General features: G+C 32.2%; 1 protein-coding gene across 1 annotated transcript; it reads right to left on the bottom strand.

The window, feature by feature from the left end:
• Positions 1–2,398: 2,398 nt before the first annotated feature.
• LOC124366966 lies at positions 2,399–16,743 on the bottom strand. Its single transcript, XM_046823601.1, has 5 exons — positions 15,723–16,743; positions 13,125–13,291; positions 10,144–10,257; positions 7,949–8,519; positions 2,399–6,690 (listed from the first exon to the last, which is right to left on the bottom strand). Exons 1-5 carry the CDS (start codon positions 15,906–15,908, stop codon positions 6,544–6,546), a joined length of 1,185 nt encoding a protein of 394 aa, XP_046679557.1. The 5' UTR covers positions 15,909–16,743; the 3' UTR covers positions 2,399–6,543.
• Between the last annotated feature and the right edge of the window lie 4,712 nt (positions 16,744–21,455).

Genomic DNA, 21,455 nt, shown 5'->3' on the forward strand with positions numbered 1-21,455 from the left:
ATTATGACGTTTTAAAATCACCACCATTTTGTAACTGGAAGTGATACAACTCTGTAACTTTTTTTACGTAAGTTGTTTTATACACAGACTTTGTTATGACAAACAACTGTTTTGAGTCTGAATATGACACTTTGAGCTGGTGCTATAAAGATATAATTTATGTGTTAAAAAGCACACACAGACAGAAGGAAAACCAAGCAAATAAGGATTAAACATTATATAACAATTTCTTGTACACATATACTAAGAAATTAACATTTTGAGTTTTACTTCAAAATTAAAAATTATGTATTGTTAAAAAGTGAATATCATTTGTTTTGTTTAAAGCCATTTTCAAAATATTAAAATTTAAAATAACTTAGGCCGTAAATTCTTTACCAACATCAAAGTTTTTCTGCAATTAATTTGTGGTTCAGGGCCTATTTCTGGTCGACAACTGACAAATTTAACACAGAATATCCTTTAGTACAATATAAGGAAGATTTTATCTTTGTATACACGATATAGTAAATAAAAATCTAAGCAATATAAAATTGTACTGAATAATACAGTAATTGTATTACATTTATGAGAGTCACTCCTAAAATTAATGGTGGTTGGCTTGGGTGGAAATTGACGGAATCAGTGATTTCCTTATATACCAGTTATACACCCGTTTTGCATGTTTTGACTTTACTTAAAAAAAAAAAAAAAACCACTTGATTTATGTTATTTGAAGTTCTACAAAGCATTTATTATTGACTCATGACCATAATAATAGCTTTTAAGATTTAAAAAACCATTTACACCACTATAACTATCAAACAAAACCACCCTTGGAAATCCCCATGTTGAAGGGTTAATATCTACATCGCAATGGCTGTATTGGAAGGTGATCGTAACATTCCGGTTTCAAATGAAACATTTCCATGAGTTTCATAAAATCAACCTCAAAGTATTTTCATTACAACGGTAAAAATTAACGAAAATTTAAATTTAATGTCTGGAGACAAATGCATATTAAAATGTACAAATTATATACATTATTATTGTAGATGCAGAAATTTTGCTTCAAGCTAAAAGAAAATCTGTATTGTTTACACACTGATTTTTGGGGGTTCCGATTCATTTTGGGAATGGAAAAACATTCAGATGTAATAAATCTATATTTTATTGGAAAATTCATAACAAGAAAATCAAATACAACAAATCTGGTGTTTTGATATTTGTATATGGCAAAACATTACCGAGAATGTACTTGGAAGCTCCGTCTTGCCAAAGTGATAATGAATTGAATGATGGAACTCTGTTGTGGGCAGATCTGCCGATAGGAAGACCTTCGGTAACAATTGTATAACATTTTTTATAAAAAGAAATCAATTTTGGCAAAGCAAATAAAACAGTAGCCAATATTCAACTTCAGTTTGAATGTGACAATGGGTTACACGATTCCTAATTGCAAATCCAAACACATTTACAAATCTCAACAAAATCTCAGCACACACTGCAAAAAGCTACTAACAATTCACAACCAACGGTCTTATTACATATGAACACTCAAAAAGGTACCTCACATAGTTGCCATTGAATGTCAGGCTACAAATATACAGATTCTTGGACAAAAATTCCGCTGTACAATGCCTTGTGAATTGTAAATCACAGTGTCTGTTATTCTATTACTGAGCTGACTTCACGATACGAGTCAAACACTTTCCGATGTCGAGGTATTAGGAAGTTGCGCTCCGATCTAAGGTACTAGAATATTGGACTCTAAGATTAATGCATTTATAATCATATAAACTGTGTGGTAAAGTTTAGACTATTTATTGCTTTTCAGAGATTTCACAAATTGTGTCCTGGAAATTTTTACATACAAATAATTCACACTAGATACAAGTATAATATTACATTTTAGTTAATATATCGTGCTACAATATTAAAAAATCAAATTCTACCAAACGTTTGGAAAGTGTTTGACCCACAATGTGAAGACAGTGTTTTAGTAAATCACTTAATTGTAACTTGACTGGATAATTGTAAAATTTCAAATTAACCCTTTCCAATCCATTGTTAGTTCTGGTTGTTACAGTTGCAACTGCGTATGCTATTACAGTAATTGTATTTACACTATTTACACTTTTTAACAGCAAAAAACAAAATATGTACAAAAAGTTCAAGTTGTATTAAAAAAACAGAGTTATTTTTCCATATTGTATTAAAAATTAAAAATAATTTTGTTAATTCTATTTTCTTTTACATGTATTTAACACTTTCTAGACGGCATGGGTCTATCAGAAATGCGCGTTGTGCCCCACCAGTGGGTTACGCAACAATGGTTTTCTAATACACTGTCAATATTATCTGACTGCATTTTAGACGTTGAAAATAAGTTCACACACAAGTCCATTTTTCATTTGTGGTAGAAATTGCATAATTTTAAAAAGTTCAATAATTTCAACTGTTGCAAATGTGTTAAAAAAAATAATAAATGATCAATCACCACCTAAATCTACCAAACTTTCACTGACTTTCAAAAATCATTTTACATCATAAAACAAGGCTTAGCTTAACAACATTGGTTTTTCAAATTAAAAATAAAACACTAACACGTGACGTAAAATTGTACGTACTTTTATATCACAACAGTACAGATAACAATAATCCTCTTGGAACGCCTCCAACAAATGATAACTAGCGGTGATTTTGTGATATCGACATATCTTTGACGACAAAGGATGGGAAAGGGTTATAAGAATCAAAATGACTAATTTGTGGACCATTAGTACTGCAATAAATGTTTGTTTCTACTCATAATATTATTTTACACAACACTAAGTCAGCAAATCTCACCCGTTTTTGTAACATAAGTTTTTAATAAATATTTATCAAATTAAATTATGACATGAAGTAAGTTATGCAGCAGCGTCACGGCTTTACAATAAAATAACTTAAACAGTTAACAAATTAAATTAACATTCATATTACAGTCTTAACATTATGTACATAATAACGTTAAATATATTAGAACCTAAACTAACTTAACAGTAATACCTAATCTAATAAAGCTTTTAATATAGTTAAATTATAAACGTCTTTGTACATTAATTAAAAGTTAGCGTTTAAAATGAGGTATGTAGTTTACATATAATTAAACACAACTGGTCTTAGATGAGTGGCATCACCAAGTCCTATTTTTTGGACTTTCTTTACGGGCAAATAAAACACTGGTGTTTGTGGCAAGTATGAAATAAGGAAAAAATACATCACAAAATTTAAGGAAGAGCATAACCTATATTCCCTTCGGGATATGCCACTGCCTTTTGCTAAGCTAAAGATTGTCAACAAATTCCTCCGCTGAAATATGTTATTTTATGGCTTAAACTGCTTTGCATTAGTTAAAGCAAAGTTATTCTTAATATAAAAACATTTCAGTAAAAAGTTTAATTCCAAACCGTGGTTCCTAACGCCTGAAACCAGGGATACAGAAAGTTCATATGTATTTTTAAAATTACATAATACTCACTTTTAATAAATATTCATCAACAACAGCTAAAAACGGTAAAAACTATACATAGGTTGATGCAATCAACACATTTTTTTTGCTACTGACCTCAAAATCGGAAAACTACTAACAAAATAATCTGATATACAACAATAACAAAACAGCCAGATAAATATTATAGATGTGCTACAAAAAACAAGTGATGTTGAACATGTTCCTATTGCACAAACAAACCAAGTACGGTAACGATTTAATTGTTTAAAACCTATCACCTGAGTTAAAAAAAATATAGTTTGGATTGGTAAAACAATAAAGAAGAGTTAATCACTTTAAAAAAATTAACGAGATCAATAAATTACATAATCAATAAAATGTGATTTAATTAATATAAATCTTATAATTACACTTATGAAAACACCAGAAAGTCAAGAGGTTCGTGAATGAAGAGAAAAGTTTGTTCTCTTAATTAGATTTAATCCTGTAGTTGGCAGTCTTTAATTTTTGAACGAGACGGACCATCGCTGTAGTGGCAGTTGTTTAAAATTGAATGTCATGACGTTGTAAAATGATTAATTTACTATAACATTTAAAATCAAGTTTAGCAACGATATTTAGGTACCACTGAAATGACAAGAATTGCTTATCAACATAAAATTTTTTTAGTCTTATTATTCCTTCTAAACCTTAAAAATTTTTTTAGCTATTTTGGAATTATCAGTTTTCAACTATATGTTCGTTTGCTTTGCATAGTCCACTCTAAACTATGTAAATTTCAGTTTTTAATTTCAAGTTTCACCTAATGTAAAAAATATGTAAATCAATGAGTTGTATTTATTAGTATGTTATTTCATTCTATAAATATTACTGAATAAAACAACATATAACATCATTATAAAACACATTATTTAAAGTGTGGAGATAATTTAGAATAAGTGCTTGGTAATGGGGAAAAAATAGCCCGCCACTACAGGATTTTTAGCTGCCAGCTTCAAAATTAATTTCTAAATTTTAGAGTATTATTTCTGAATAAACTTTCATGGGAGCTATATCAGTAGTAACAATACAATTTATAACTGAACCTGAAAACTGTTATAACAAATCGTTTTCTTTTAACAGTGAATTAATTTGGTTAAGTTCAAACATAATATACTTTTAATATTTTGAAAAATCCTTTAATATTAAACCCAAAATTGAAATCCTCATTTTCAAGACTGTTTAATGCAAGGATGATAACATTGAATTCCCAACCTTCATATAGGTCCAGATAAATGTTAATGTTGGTTATGTCAGCCAATTTTTGAGTGTTAATAGGTTTCAGAATGTCATGGTTTTATTCACTGCTGTACATAACATGTCATTTATGGTGAATACAAGTACATTAATCCTTTCAGTGCCGCAACACAGGCCCATATTCAGATCGGTTTTTTCAAACAATTTTACCGGAGACCAAGCCTCGCCACAAGCATATTAAAAGGGATTGTGTTGACGGACGCCGCAGCATTTACATAGTAGATGATGTTAAATATGAATAAATTGCCGGCATCTACATAGTATATGATCCGTATTATTTCATGTATTACATTTTTGTTTTAACTAATTATTTAGTTTACGGCATTCCACAAAAATCAAATGATTCATTGTTGTTGCTTTTTTTAACTGTCTCAAAATGGCTTTTGGTGGTATTTATTTTGAACTGTGATACCATGTTACAAGACAATAATGTATTTTTATTTAATTTTATGTGCTCTTTCACATAATGTAACTGGAAAATATGTCTAAAACATTGCATATACAAAAATTTACTCCTAACAAATTTAACACGTTCACGACAACATCTTATTTCCGTACTTTTTTATTTGCCATCAAATTTTTCAATATAATGGCGAAAAAACCATAATCTTTTTTCTTGTTCGTCTAAGTTTAAGTAAAGTACGTATACTCGCAATTTTCCACAAAAAAATTTATTTCAATATGTTTTTTCAATGTTTCTCCGTGTATCCCAAAGGGTACCTTAAAAATTAAGCAATCGAATATTTGACAGGGTACATGATATATTATTTAAGATATTTATTTAAGCGCGGGATCACATTTAACAAACCACAAAGACAGGCAAACAAAAACGCAATAAGGAAATGCATAGCAATGTGTCCCCCATGGGGCGCATAATGTGCTTTACAAAAGCTAGTGTGTACCCGCTTGGGCACATGATGACAGACAGCTGTGAAAGATCGCATGTCATCGTAAACATTTTAAAAGAAATAGCTTTTCATTTTTTGTATAACAGTTTTTTTATATGAATAAAAATAGAGAATAACTATTGCATGTATCACAATTACAACTTTTCATTACAAACAAATAAAAAAGTTAATTGATTTTTTACAAAATTTTTTTCCAGACGCTTGCAGGAACGCTTTGCATCTGCGAGGAATGGGCTGGCAATTTATACATATAATTTGGGGAAATAGCAGTGGAACTGAAAGGCTTAACATGTTCAGCATTCAAACTACATTGGTTCAGTGTGGAGTAAAATAATAAACCTAAGCATACTGTTGTTTCTCATGTGCGGACTCACTCAAAACGGAGAATTTGGCACAAGATGCCAGAAAACAGGAAAACGTAAAAGAGGAAATAAGCTTTTACGTATGGTCATTGAACGTATCAAACATCATTTCGATAATACTTTCAATTTTTGTACTTACAAGTTTAAACATTCCTTTATTTTCTGTATTAACTGAGTTTTTTTTCAAATTCAACTCCAATAAATCTTAAATAAACGAGACCGTACAGTAAATTTACAACCTTCTTAAAAAAAAGTACTTAAAATCTTAACATCTCTGGAGTTTTACAGAATAATTTAAAACATAAATTACTGTGATTTAAGTGGAATTCAATACATTAAATTAAATTTTCACCACCGTTGAATTGTACATAAGGATAAACATACCTGAAAGCAGTTTCAGTTTGGCACGAAAACAGACTACGTGTATTTTATTTCAATTACGTAAAAATCGATTATATAAACGTGAACAATATAAGAGTACACAGTTTCGTAGTCTGGGCATTCATTCTTCAAGGAACTTGAGGAAGGATGAGTTGGCATTAGGCCACAGAAATCTTGCGCTGGAAGAGTCTTGCCCGATTCCAGTGCAATGTCTGCCCGACTGTGAAGCTCGGCCTCGTGCAGCATAGTAGATGAACTGCATTCTTTCCTGTAGCAAACACATGCATATGTTGTTAACCCAAACCATTAGTGGTTCTAAAACATCCATCACAATTAATTGTTAAGTTCATTAACAAAACAATAAAATAATTGAGAAAGAAACAGTCCCAAAATAAGGAAAAATAAGCCATTGTATATTTTTAGTTAAATGTTTTTCGGAGAGTTTACGTTGGGATTTCTTTTGATTCCTAACTGTTCGGGCTTTTTAAATTCAAGAATAACAAATTTGTCGATTAGTTTAGCAAGTATTCATACTTAATTGTCAGTCAAAACTTTTTGTGATCACTATGGTGTGGTTTTTGATGTGACTATGTTTTCTGTTTTTGTGATGAATAAACAAGTGTTTAAGTACATACAACAAGATATTTAAATGAATCTTTTAATTTACTCGGAGCTGTTATATAGTAAAAGATGTTTCCAATAACATACACACAGTCAAACTCAATAGCCTAAATTTAAAAAGTCGATATTTTGCTATAAACACTTCTAAATCTCACATTGTTTTATTAAATACTACATTTTTTCAGAAAACAGACAATTTTAGCTTCCTATTATCCTAGAATTTTTGTGTAAAACTCTGTTAAGAATATTAACCCTTTTAGGATGAAAAACATTTTTGTTATTCTTTTGTCACATATTTTTGAAGCGACTAGTTTTTTCTGAAGGGTGTACTGAAGAAGACCAAACTAAAAATAAGAAAATACAAACGTTTGAAGAAACAGTTACTTCACTATAAGCACAAAATCAATTTTACTCCCTGGAAACATTTTTAAGTTTCTTACTCTATTTTTTAAGAGTACAAAATTTGATGGTCATTGGTTGCAAATTAAGGATAAAAATACACAACAAAATCACCTATTTTACAACACAGTATGCGACAACTGTTACGCAATGAGAAAGACGTGAATGACTTTTATTATTAATACAAACGCTTTAAATATTTGTAGAACAATTTGTAGGACATATGTTAGCATGTAGCATAATAATATTATGACGTTTCATGACTCATAAACATTAAAACAAAAGCAGCCTACAGATAACCTCTCGTCTGGTTGGGAAGACAAAGTGCGGGCTACGTATAGCCCACATTATCTTCTTGTATATATATATATATATATATATATATATATATATATATATATATATATTTCCATATATTTCCAAACCATAATCCCAAATTTCTCATAGTGACCAAAAATTTATAGACTACAAATAAAATTGAAGTAACTTGTCCTCACACTACTTACTTCTGCAACAGTTTGGCCAGATGATGTAGAGGAAGTTTCACAGTTTCCCGGCGAGTAGGGGCTGTCAAGAGAAGGAGGGTGATTGGTTGGGTAGTAATGATCATCATGACTCGGAGGCCTCCAGCTTGTTTCTCTCAGGTATTCGTATTGCGGAAGATGATCATCCCTCGTTCTCTCTTGTGCTAGGGTGAAAAGTCTCTCGGACTGAGAGTTCGTCACTATGACCGGATTCCACACAAACTCCGTTGGTTCGTCTGGCCTCGAGGAGCACTGGAGGTCGAACTGAAAATCCTCTGGTGTTGCTGAATGGCTTTGATGAACAGACAATCCCTCTTGTTGACTCTCCGAATTCCTGCACTCAAAATCATCTGGAAGTGGATCCTCATCCCTACACTTCACCAGGGTTTGCTGTCCCTGCCGTTTCCCATATAACTTGTTGTAGTTGTACTCCAACACAGATGCTGTCATCTCATCTTGGGCACTTCTCGTGACGTCAGCAAGCAAATGATTTAAATCGGACTTTACATTGTCTTTGGAGAGAATCCTCGTGTCTTGCTGCTTATGTACATTGCTGAAAGTAATGTTGCATATTAAAATCTGATACTAAATATAAAATTTTATAGTTATATTATAATTTGTTAATGAAATTGGGAAAAAAAACACCTTAAGAATCAACTACTTAAAACAAAGACGACAGTTTCAGACTAACTGATGTCGTATTTCATCAGTCACAAACAATCTCACCGGAAGTTATTGTCACATTCATACAGAGTAAAGCAGACCATCGTTATGGTTTGTATAGGATTTATAGTGTGGTCTGGAGAGTGGTATATGAATATTTGAAACAAAAACATTGAGTTCAAATCCTACATGAGTTACAACCGATTATGAAGATTAATCACACACTAAAATGCCTCTGGCATAGACAGGAAAGTTGAAAACCAGATACAAGATCTAAAACTATTAAATAAGTCAATATCTTCAATTTACACAAAAATTTGGCAGAAATGAAACAGAGAGGTGTAGGGAGAGAGGGATAAGACATATTAACAATGTAGCTAAAATTAATAAAACATTAAGGCAATATAGGTTGGACATAGTCCAAAGCTTTTAGTTTGGAAGGTTAATCAACGTAGCTGATTTAATTCATACTCCATTCACATTCCGCTTTGAGCTTGGAAACAACCAAAGTTGTGTTGTCTGAAGCAGTCATAGGTTAGACCTCTGAAATCTGAGGTCTACACCTGGCTGAACAGATTCAAAAGATCGAAACAGCAAGTACTTTCTGGAACAAATAATGAAAGTAGTAATAGTTTTGTTACGGATTTATTCTTGATCCTGGAATTCAATCCATCCAACAGCCTCAAAAGAATAATGGTTCAAACCAATTGATGATGGCTCGAATCCGTCATCAATGACCAGACGTTCTAAATTGTACTTGTGTGCCTGTATCAACAATCGAGGACTGCTTAAGTGAAGAACCAGTGCATTTGATGCACGGTATGGGTTAACGTAATGGTTTAACCATCATGCAACACAGTTTATTTCTTGTCCATCCCTCTGTTTACCTATGTCCACTTTGTCACAATGAATGACAAGAGAAGAGGTTACACCAATCATCTGTGTGAAGCCTAATCTTTTAGAAGTAGAATTCGATATTGCTGTCTATCTGCAAGCTCTGCAATCGTACTCTGCAGCCAGTACGAAAGATTGAACACTGACCGTTTCAACATTTTAGATATCTTCAGGTAAGTGCAGACCTCAGATTTTAGATATCAACCCTACGACAGCTTAAGATAGAATAACTTCGTTGTTTCGATATCAAAGACAAACTCTGCAATCGTAGACTGAAGGAAGTAGAAACATCAAACACTGAATATTTCAATCTTTTTTATCTCTTCAGATAGGTGTAATCTCAGATTTTAGACGTCAAACCTATGACAGCTTCAGATGGAATAACTTCGGTTGTTTTGAAGCTCAAAGTGGAATGTGAATGGAGTATGAATTACATTAACTATATTCAAAATCTTACAATAAACATATAAAAAGGTCTTATAATCTAACGGTTTTTTTTAAACCAATTTTGGACTTTGGTGAGTTTTAATATACCTTCCATTAGCTAGGAATAAAAAATTTGTAATTTACATGCACACATACAGCACAAAGATAAAATGCAATAAACATAACATACTTACAATTGAGAACATTTCTCCTTCATGTTGTCAACAATTTTTGTGAAGCCACTAGGTTTCATCCGTTTTGTCTGATTTGATTTATTTCTCCATGAAGGTGGTGCCAATTTGATTTTCCTGGATAAAATGAACAATATCAAGTTATTCAAATCATATTTGAAATTGTTGCAAATAAAATTATACCAGAATTACAGTAATTTATAGTCAAGAAGTTGTTAGTATTGTCATAAATTTGAATTTGCTTGTCCAACCCAGAACTACTTTTGCATAAGCAGAAAAACACATTCACTTAATAACAAATAAATAAAATAGCTCAGACTTGTGCAGAAAAAGGACTTAAGAAGTTGTATTTTGAAGTTAACAACTGAAAATAAGAGATCGTCTAATATTGTAACAATCGCTTGACTATACATTGTCCCCCTTGGATATCGTGATCTAAACTACTGCCAGGAGTGCCTATTATATCGAGCAGTGAAATTGGTACAGTGATCGAGGAATTATGCAATCAACCGTACCATTGAATTGCATAACCGTAGTTATGGAACTATGGAAAGAATTATGTCTTGCATATGATCTCTGATCGCAAAAAACTCTTCAAAAACCCATCAGGATACTGATCTCTCCCAGGGAGGATTGCTCCAAGAGTAGTAAATCCCTTGCACCAACCAGCGGATATTAAGACTTACTGATGACTCCAAAACAAAAAGTGACATGGATGGTTGATCGAGGCCTGATGAAGTAATATACTGTAGGAAACTGGTTTTTCCTAATGTTCTTTGCTATGTATATACTTCCAAAAAGAGGTCACTGCAACAATGGACTAAGAAGAGCAGTATAAAGACAACATAATGAGCAATTCTACTAATAAGCCAGATATCCTCTGTGTACAGCTCCATACTTATTTTGGGTTTGTAATCCGGTCATTTCATCTTAGCAGAGTTAACAATGTTACTTTTTGTTGGCTTCTAGGCCGTGAGGGTATTGTGGGAACTGAAAGGTCTGATTCTTGGTCAAACTTGAGCATAGAACAGACCTCACTATTCTGTGAAATTTCCAGGTACGTGACTTTTAGACCTATTTTGTAATTGGATGGGTTCACTGAATACATGACAAGATTGAGAACTTTGTCATGTTTCATGATGAGTAAGCTTGCTCTTCATTCACATTTCCACAGAGTGGCATCTGGTCTTTTCTCCACGAGCAGAAGGTTTTCCTCTTGAGCCTCACCACAGGTTATGGATATTTGACAAAACATTTTTACAAAGTGGATATTCATCTACATACAGTCCATACATTCTGATAAAAACAAATCTACAGAACACTTTACTTATTCTGTGTTAGCTAAAGATAATTTTGTCAACTTTGGAAAAGTAAATAGTAAGTTTTCCCAGGAAGTCCTGGTCAGTTATATTTTGAGTTTCGTATTGTGTTTTAAAACTATACACTGCTAGGGCTTTATTTCGCTCTTATAAGAGGTGTAATAGGCCCTTAAAGCTGAAGTATTTTGCATCAGACCTCCATTACCGTTAATAGACGATAAATATAATTACATTTGAGCTTTAAAAATAGACTTTAAAACATTTGTTGCTGTTGATGTTTTAACACTGAGTGCAAATCCTGTAATTTTACAGAATGCCAAAACTCCTGAATAATGCGGATTGCGTAACGAACTCAATGTTATTAATTTTAGCTGATTATGTAATTACTAATATTGCAAGCTCCACTTACTCTGTGACATCAACAGATGACAACAACAATATATTATGTAGTTAGTAATACAATTTTCCACTACAACGCATGCGCTATATCACATCAGCCCATTTGAAAAGCAACAGCTGTCGGCTTACATTCTGTTTATTTTTGCCCTTGCAACTCGAGGCTGTCGTCGTTATGAATTTACCTGGCTTGAACGATGAAAATTAGAATAGTTTTATTGATTTTGACAGTTTTTTTGATGAACTACAAGATGATCCTGACCTCGTGAATGAAGAATCAAGTGACACTTCAGGTAATAAAATACTTGAACTAGTAGTTTGAAAATTTGTTTCCATTTCATGGTTATGTTCTTATTTAGGTAGTAAAAATAAAACTATTTCATCATTTTACTAATAAGAAATTGCATAATATCTACTTATTGTTTTTAATATTTGTTATTTATTATGTTACTGACACTGAAAGTACTGGAAGTGAATAAGATGAGCCGGTTCAAGGTAGGCCTAATCCTTGAACCTCAATTAATATGAATGAAAAGAAATTGATAAAGTGTCAAACATTTATGTATTTTGTACTTATTGTACCACTATACTGTTTTGTGTGTGAATAAACACAAAAAACTGTTTTAAAATGGAATCGTTTACTTCATTTATATAAACACCTTTGATGATGAATTTTGATTTTTTTTTCACAAAGGGATATCAAACTTTTTATATACTTATAACAATAACGAAAATAAATAATAATTTCTACATTAAAATAAAGAAGAAGGCAGGGATTCCAACAATTTAAGTGTTTGTTTTATAACTTAACTGGTTTCTAAGTTACGATTTTTCAAAACACACTTAAAATGGCCAGCAATCTATGGATAACCACATATTTCAGGACCAACACTCAAAGTGTTAAATAAAAATCAGTTAAATGATATAGTATGATACAATCTTGTTTCATAATTGATGTTGTCCATAAAGCATTGCTCTAGCGATATCTTTTTCATTCAAACTCATATGATGTCATATTTTACTGAAGTAGAGTGTTCAAGTTACGTACTCTCAGACTAAATTACTGCTTACTGGTCAAGAAGACTAATTAATTATGTTACGAGTAGGCAGAAAAGAAACAGGGAGAGGTCGATATCTACATTACCCAGTTTTCAACCGGATATCTGAGTTTTGGCAGAAACCAAAAGGGATTCCATCTGACAGATGATGATGGGTTGGTATTGTTGTACAGGAACTACAATTTAAAGAATATATATTATAGTAACTAACCTGCAAAGTGATACATCAAAATTTCCATAAGGATCTTCGTTCTCACGATCTGATTCTTGAGCTGGTTTTCTTGTCGCCATTTTTGAAACAATCATGTTGAGTGGAAGTCTCGATCTTAGTTGTGAATTTTGTGTAGCTTCGTATTTTATTGTCAAAGTTTCTTTAACCTGGAAGAAAAAAGAAACAGGCTTGATTTGATTTTTTCCCCTCTTTCCTATTCTCATAAAGTAGCTAAGAGTGTGGAATTAGAGCAGGTTATAATTTTCTGTGGAAATATCCATAAACTGTGTTGAAAATCGAAAGATCCTCATAACAATATCTATGTTCCTCGTAACGTAGCAAAAACAAAAGCAAATGACAAACTTTATTCACGATATACATGGAGATGATATCACCGAAGACCCATTAAAATTGCAATCCATTTCAACTAAGCTACTATAATGGTAAGGAAACTTTAATACAGAATATGCAAGTACTGTAACACTACCATACCAAAATGACACAGAACACTGCCAGCTACTTTTCATAATTGCTTATTATTTTTGTATTCAATATTTAAATTTATACTCAAGTCCTATTTTCTCATTATTGACTATATTGTTGTTATACATATATTTATTTCGGCTTATAATTAGAATTAAAGTTCATACCAACTGTAGAAAATGAAATCTAATGGAATTGAACATGTAAAACCCTACTGTTTATGATGCCTAAATGAGATTTCATCTTAACAGGTACAAAGAAGAAATTTCTATTCCCTTTAAAATCCATTATTTAATTCCCTCAATACATAAAGAGATTTTTCCTGAGAAACTGAAAACATATTCCAAGTACAAAAATTGTTCAACCACAAATGAGCAACTGTTGCCCAATAGCTGTAATATCAACTTTTATCTAAAAATTCAAAAATGTTACTGCAGAGACTCATGAAACCACAACAATCTTGTAACTCATAAACAGCATGGCTTAAAGGAATGTCTGGATAATTTTCAAGTTTTGTGTTGTCAGTGGACATTAAAGTAGCTTTTTGTCACGGAATAGACAAAAAAGCTGTTATTCCTTTAAGTTCCAAGAGGGATTTTTAATTCATTATGTACTCAAAATGTACCATCCATTGTTCTCCTACTATGTATAATGATTTGGTTAGTGAGTTTGTAATTTTTTAGCTCCCTCAAGTATTCATGATCAGACCCTCCAGATTTGCTATATCTTACAGATTGGTAGACTCTCAAGTGACAGGTTTTTTTACCACCGGCACAAGGTAGGCCCAGATGCATTGTTGACAGGCCGTTCATATAACAAATTTATTAATTTCATATTTTACCTGCTTACCTAATCCACACTCAAACAAGTAAAACCTTAAAAACTAATTGACTGTAATATTAACGTTACAATATAACGCGCAGCAGTAGAGTAATGAACGCCATGATTATCTATGAGGCAGTGAAGGCTACTGCACGGGACAGTTGTTGGTGCTGTACTAGACTGTTCTGACCACAGAACGCTTAAATAAGCTATTAATCATTGCCAAAGATGAAGATCATGATAACAAGAAACACAGCACACAGATATAACAACAAATTTCAATTATTAGTTATTTGCACCCACACAAACCATATAAGCCTACAGTTTTATTCAGCAAAATACGTTAATGATGTTGAAATTTTGATTGGCCATTCCAGTGTTTACCTTCACTGATACTAAAAGAGCTGGCAATAATTAATTATAAATAACTACAATTAGAATGTTCTGTATTCAATAGGTATTTCTAATGTATAATTTGGTAATCTGATTCAATTATGGTGGTTGCCACTTACTATACTGCAGCGGTGGCCATTGAAGTTAATTAACCCATTGCGGATCGTATTGTTTTGGCACGTGGGCACGAATTAATTTACGGTCAGCGGCCGCACGAACAGCAATGGTGCACCACAGTATCGCTCGCTATTGTATATACTAGAAAATTCAGCTGTGAAGGTGTTCGTTCAGATGGAACATGGGCCTGCTGGGGTATCCGTGATGTAGGAACGATAACACGCAAGCAAGGTTCCGGGGTGGCAGGGATGATGTCTGAATCATAGTCTAAATAAAGCGGGTCAGGCGAAGCGATTACAACATCCGGGCCATTGTCTAGACTAAACCCGCCAACATGTACTTCTGCGTCTTTTAGTTGCGTAACTAACCTCAAAAGTATTATAATAACAACTGAGGAAACCACCCAATCAGAAGCGCTAAAAAGCAGAGAGTAAACTCATATGAATGATTTTTCAACTTCGACTTACAACTGCGATCTGTAGGATATTTATAAAACTTTTGAAAACTCTAAACGTAGACCGTTGTTAAACACTCTTAGTTGACAAGTAAAGACGATCGCCCGATCTATCAGGCATTAATAGAACTATTTGGAGGGAAACTTAAAAGCAGACCACTTTTGCGACCTGAGCTCGTCATTGTGTACAGTTAGGCCCGGCCGCTGCGTGACGAGCCCAGCTCGTCAGTGATCCGCAATGGGTTAATTAACTAGGCTGAAATCTTACACAAACTATTCATCAGGCATATACCTTAGAAACTACTTTACATTAAGACTGATTTTCTTACCTGCTGAGATGTACTGTTTTTGAGAAGTTTATTGGTTTTCCTTTCATTCAAAATAACTGATTCATGGGTTTTATCAGTTGGGCCTCCAGCTACCAACTTCTTACTTGGTCTAACTGCATGTGCTAAAGTGAATATCTGTAGGGGATTTGAAGAGTTATCTTCAGGATTATTGTTAATTGTAAACATAATCACGAATAGGTTAGGAGTATAGGGAGACTAGTAATTGTAAATTCCATTTAACTTAACTGATATTTAAACTGCATTTTCAAATACGGCCAAAAACATGTAGAAGTCTATCACGTTATACAAGCTTTATGTTGGTTTACCTATTTATACTACAGTGTCGCAAGTCTTTCCATTTGGCTCATGTCAATTCCACCAAAAGGCACTTTTTTCAACTGAACTTTATATACATTGGAACTCTGTCTTGATGAAGTGCAACTTCGATTGGATCTTGATGGCTGCATGTAGGTAGAAACTTGAGGGTTCTGACTTACTGAAGAATACCGATATGGGTTGGTGACTGTGTGAAGCTCAATAGGAGGTGGGCACACTAATGAGTTAATACTGTCAGAATTGTTGAATTTCCGCAAAAAACACACCAAAAGAAATAACATAAAAAATGCATACATCACACAAGCTGCAATACATGTCGTCATGTATTGGTCCAAGGTTTCTAATGGTAACATGATGCAATGTCATTTCAACGCACTTTACTGGAGGTTGAATATGTTGATTAAATCTTATAAGGAAATTAAACAGCCATATAATACAGATTAAATAGGCCTGCCATTGTACTACCACTGGTCGTAGTCCTGTGTGAAAACACTCGGTTTTGAGTCAGTTTTACACTCCGAATTTCCAGAAAAACACACAATGGTTTAATCATTTATACATATTTACTAAGACGAATCACTTGAAGATTAAATATAACTGATAAACGTTACCACAAAATGATAATTAAACCCATTAAAAGACTTGTTTACATTGAAGTTTACAAAGGTATGCATTCTTCGACATACAAAAGATTAACTTTGTTTATGAGCAGATCAAAGCCAACAAGTCAAAAATACAAAATAGTTTTTTTTACATTGTTACTATAATACTCTATGCTGTATTAACCAAGCACACTTTTTATCATGAACATTTTACTTGTTATAGTTAATTAAGGTTCCTACTATTTTTAAAGCAGCCAAGCAATCGAAAAATAAAATCATGTTCAATGTAAAACGTTTAATTATTAAGTTTGCCATATTCAGAGATCTAAACCGAATTATTTTATCCATAGCAAATAATCTATACTGACTGATCGTACAAATTTAGTTATGTACGATTAGTTTACGATCTATTTCACGATTATTTATTACGGTTTAAAACTAATTAAAGTTAAATCAGGTAAATTATCGTAATTCTATGGACTTACTTTTAAATCAAATTAAATTGATTAGATATCTCTTAAAACGTAGGTAAAAATAAAAAGTGCAATATTTTTGGTCAAATCCAGTTACTTCCTTTTCATGATACTTTGGACTCTACAAAAATAAATTATCTCCATCCACAATTGAACTTATTTTCCCTGGAAATAGTTTTCCATTATACACTATTATTGCAAAATCATCTACTTGAAAGTCAAACTCTAATGCCTCAACTGTGACTGTAGAGCAATTTCTATCCCAGACAGCTCAGCTTCTGGAGTGAAGTGTCCGCAACTTCAATAGTATTAATACCATTGCTAAAAGCATTAAGTCATTAACACATAATTTGTTCTAAGACATATTTCACGCTTTTGAATGCCTTATTCCTCCACACTTTTATTCTCAGTTTCTTGAATTTTTAAACTTTTCTTTGTCTTTTCATTTTCTCTTACACGGTCTTCATAGTCACGTTAACTTCCTCTACTGATTTAATTTTTTAACGATTCCAGGTAATACATATTTACCACCTAAAATTGAAAATTGGGTGAAATTTCTCAATGTGTGGCGTGGCTTCACTTTTCTATTTGCTGATTAGATTCTATTGAGTATGATTTCACACCAAAAAAAGACGGAAAAGGCTTTTTCTAGAAACATATAGTAGTCAACTTGGACTTACACAATTTAGTATTTAGATTATATGAACAAATATATTGCTTTGTAGCTATTGGAACAAAGTTACACTTACTAGTCAAAGTTGCCCCAGTTGACTGGAAATCGAAAGCAAAATCGTCCGTTAAGAGAGCTCATTCCGTTATTTGCATACATAAGAAATAGTTGTGCAGCCTCAGCCTACGACTAAATATTACAAAGGAAACATAATTTTGTGGTGTATATTTGTTTCAACAATGGTAGTTATGGTCTCCACTTCTCATTAACAGTCGATTGTGAATTATAAAAATTACATACAAATTACTACAAAATAACACTTTTATTTTACGCCAATCTAGTACATCAAAAGTGAAAAATATCCACATAATAATACCGGAATGTAAAATTAGAGGTTTTAAACGACTTTTTAACGTGTAATTTTTTATAGGAGGCCAAATAAGAAATAGGTATTCTTAACCCCAGAGAAACTGGAGTTTAATTTAGATAATATGTTATGGACTAATTTCGTAAGAAAATATTGCTATATGAAGAATTATAAATAAATACGGTATTTAGGTTTGTGAGTAAATTATTATTACTACCGTCGCACAGGTTCACCATTGAACGTTTGTAAAATTAAATGTCTTAGATGTTTAGTCTTCATGGCCTTATGTTTGGTTATAAATAAATTCAATGTATCTGCATTCTTAAAGCTTCTTGTTTGTGAGTTTAAAACTGGAAATGGTTGATATACAATCTGGTATATTACTATTAAAGTTATTATTAAAAGATAACATTATACCATTGTCAAATGCAAAATCAAATATTCGTTATTGCCATAAAACATAAATACGTGGATTGGCTTGCATCAAAATAACCATTCAAACATAATATTTAACTAAAACCTAACTAACATGGTACACGACATAGTCCTTTACAAGATAAAATAATCTTTATAGTACAAAAACCTTAGTTTCCTTTTAAAACTTCCAAATCCAACTTGATTCTTAAAAAAATCAGGTGGGGCGTTGAATAATATTATAGCATTATAATAAGTATGAATTTAAAAGAGATGTAGTGTGTATGATTGTTTCTAGTCAATCATAATTAGTTTGTTGTCGTAAGTCAAGTCTGGGAAAATCACGGCATAGTATGCTGTAAGAAGAATAGAAGTGTTTGTGAATTGTGCCAGTCAACACAGTACAAACATTTCAGAACACATCTTCCGTTCTTCATAGTTTATATGAAAGGAAAAATTCAAATTCCTGTCAACAGACAGAGCCAAGAACTTAACATTGCGTTCAGAAACGACCACCACATCATCAACCCAAACATTGAGAATATCCAGTAATTTAGTCTTACCAGTGTTTATAGTCAACCCACTTTCTTTAAACCACTGGACACTCATATTACATTCCACAAACGTTTCTACCTCAAAGGGCTCACGATATTGACAGTCTAAAATAATTGGCGTGTATCCGCAAACAAACACAATGGACATATACAAAACAATCCCTAATGTCATTGATATATAAAATGAACAAAAGAGGTCCGAGAATTGAGCCTTGGAAGACACCTTTCTTCACTGTTCGCACATAAGAATAGCGACGTCTTAGAGTGAACCCATTAACGAAAGACATCTCAACTACTTGGCAGCGTTCCCTCAAATATGATCAAATCAATTTCTTTACTGCACCACGTGCTCCAATACTCTCAATTTTGTATATTAGACGATCATGTGAAACCATATCAAATGCCGGATCAAAAAGACACCTGAAGTAAATCTGTCTTTATCCAGAGCATTAACCACCTTTTCCAAAAGTGTGGACATCGCACCGACATTTGACCCACCTTTGACAAATCCAAACTGATTGTTGAACAAACATTATTTTGAGTAATAAAAGATCACAACTTAAGAGTAGCTTTTTCAAACACTTTAGAAAACCCTGATATAATTATAGAGATTGGTCTAAAATTGTCAAGGTCATCCATTTTTACTATTTTGTGCAAGGGTTTTATGGTAGACAGTTTTAAAGCATTTGGGAAATTTCCAATTTTAAAAGAAACATTAATCAAGTGAACAAGTAATCAAGTCACAACACATTACTATTACGCAAGGGACCGGTCTCTCTCTATTTTCATCTCTGACTCAAATTACATTGATCCTGACATTAAAGATGAAACATAAACATCTTTACAGTATATAATTTTATTTATTAGTAAAGTTATTAATAAAAGTATATACTTGTCACAACATTTTAACATTTTTTGCAGGTGGATTTACAGTGATGAGACTGGTTTTCGAGTTCTCTTCTCCAATTGACCATCAATGGTTGGTTAAACTACGTGAATATGATGTGAAAGCCCTGGATCAAAATATTGTTATAGAAAATTTTTAATAATTTACATGAACAATAATGGCTATGAAGCTTTGGCTTAAAAATCATATATAAAATACAACTAAAATGCTGTCATGATTGAACACGATTAAACTAGCGAGAGTAACTAATAGCGTGATAGAATACGTTATGATATCAGAGTTTGCCAACACGATTACGTCTGTGATCGATACGAATCCAGCAATGCAGATGCTTTCATTATGTGGACGCAAGCTAGAAAGTAAGTAAACTAACAGATCAACGGGTTTGTTTTAATTTCAACATACAATTTAATGTACATAAATGCACTTTCAATAGTGTATGTACATTATGCAAATTAATTTATTTAACGCCAATACTGCTGTTATAATAAAAGTATTCTAGTCTTGATTAAACAATATAAAAAATTGAGGACCTACTGTTAAGAAAATTATATATATTTTTTAATTAGTTCTCAGAAGTAATGGAATATAAGAGGGAAATTCTCGTTCACCACAACGTTTAATAGAATACGATATTAAGGATTTGTATGTAAATAAAGAGTTGTATAGGTGGGAAACAATTATATTCTTAAACCTTAATTTTGCTTATATAGGTTATATTATGTAGCTCTATTGATTTATCACGTACTAAATTTATTACTTGTTGCATATTTGCTCAAATAAAATACTCATATTTTCATATTATGAATAATTAATTTAATGAATATGAATAATGACCATTTTAGCGAATTATTATATTGAAAATGTGTGGTAGTGTTGTCAGCCCCAGAAAGGTGAAATGGCGTGTGTTAATTAAAGAATGTAGGATAAGTTTTTGTAAAAAAAAATTGTTTTGGATTACTTTTTGTGTTAGCTCGGAATATTTCGGTAACTAACGTAATCCGAAGAAAGAAGTGTTTATAGATTGTTAAATAAAGTTGTAAACTGTTATAATCTGCTTAATAGAAACAAATATTTTTAAATGTGTTCACCTGTATAAAGCTCACGAAACAGTTTCTCGAACTATAACATAATACACTAGTATTCTAACAGTAGGCATAATAAAAACTAGCGATTTGAGCTGTACAATGTTCTACGTACGTATGGGTTAACCCATTTAACCAAATTAAATTTTGAAATTAAGTTTCAATTCATCTGGAATGGAATGTATCTACAAAAATGTATTTATTCAAAGTTCAGGATTCTCACTTTATTTTGAATTTATTAAATTAATTGTTAATTGTAATATTAAAAATGCCCCTTTACGGTCCTCTGAAAAAATATTTGACGCATAAGAATGGTACGATTTAT

Source organism: Homalodisca vitripennis, chromosome 7 (genome assembly GCF_021130785.1).
Source record: "Homalodisca vitripennis isolate AUS2020 chromosome 7, UT_GWSS_2.1, whole genome shotgun sequence".
NCBI classification, from domain to species: Eukaryota; Metazoa; Arthropoda; class Insecta; order Hemiptera; family Cicadellidae; genus Homalodisca; species Homalodisca vitripennis.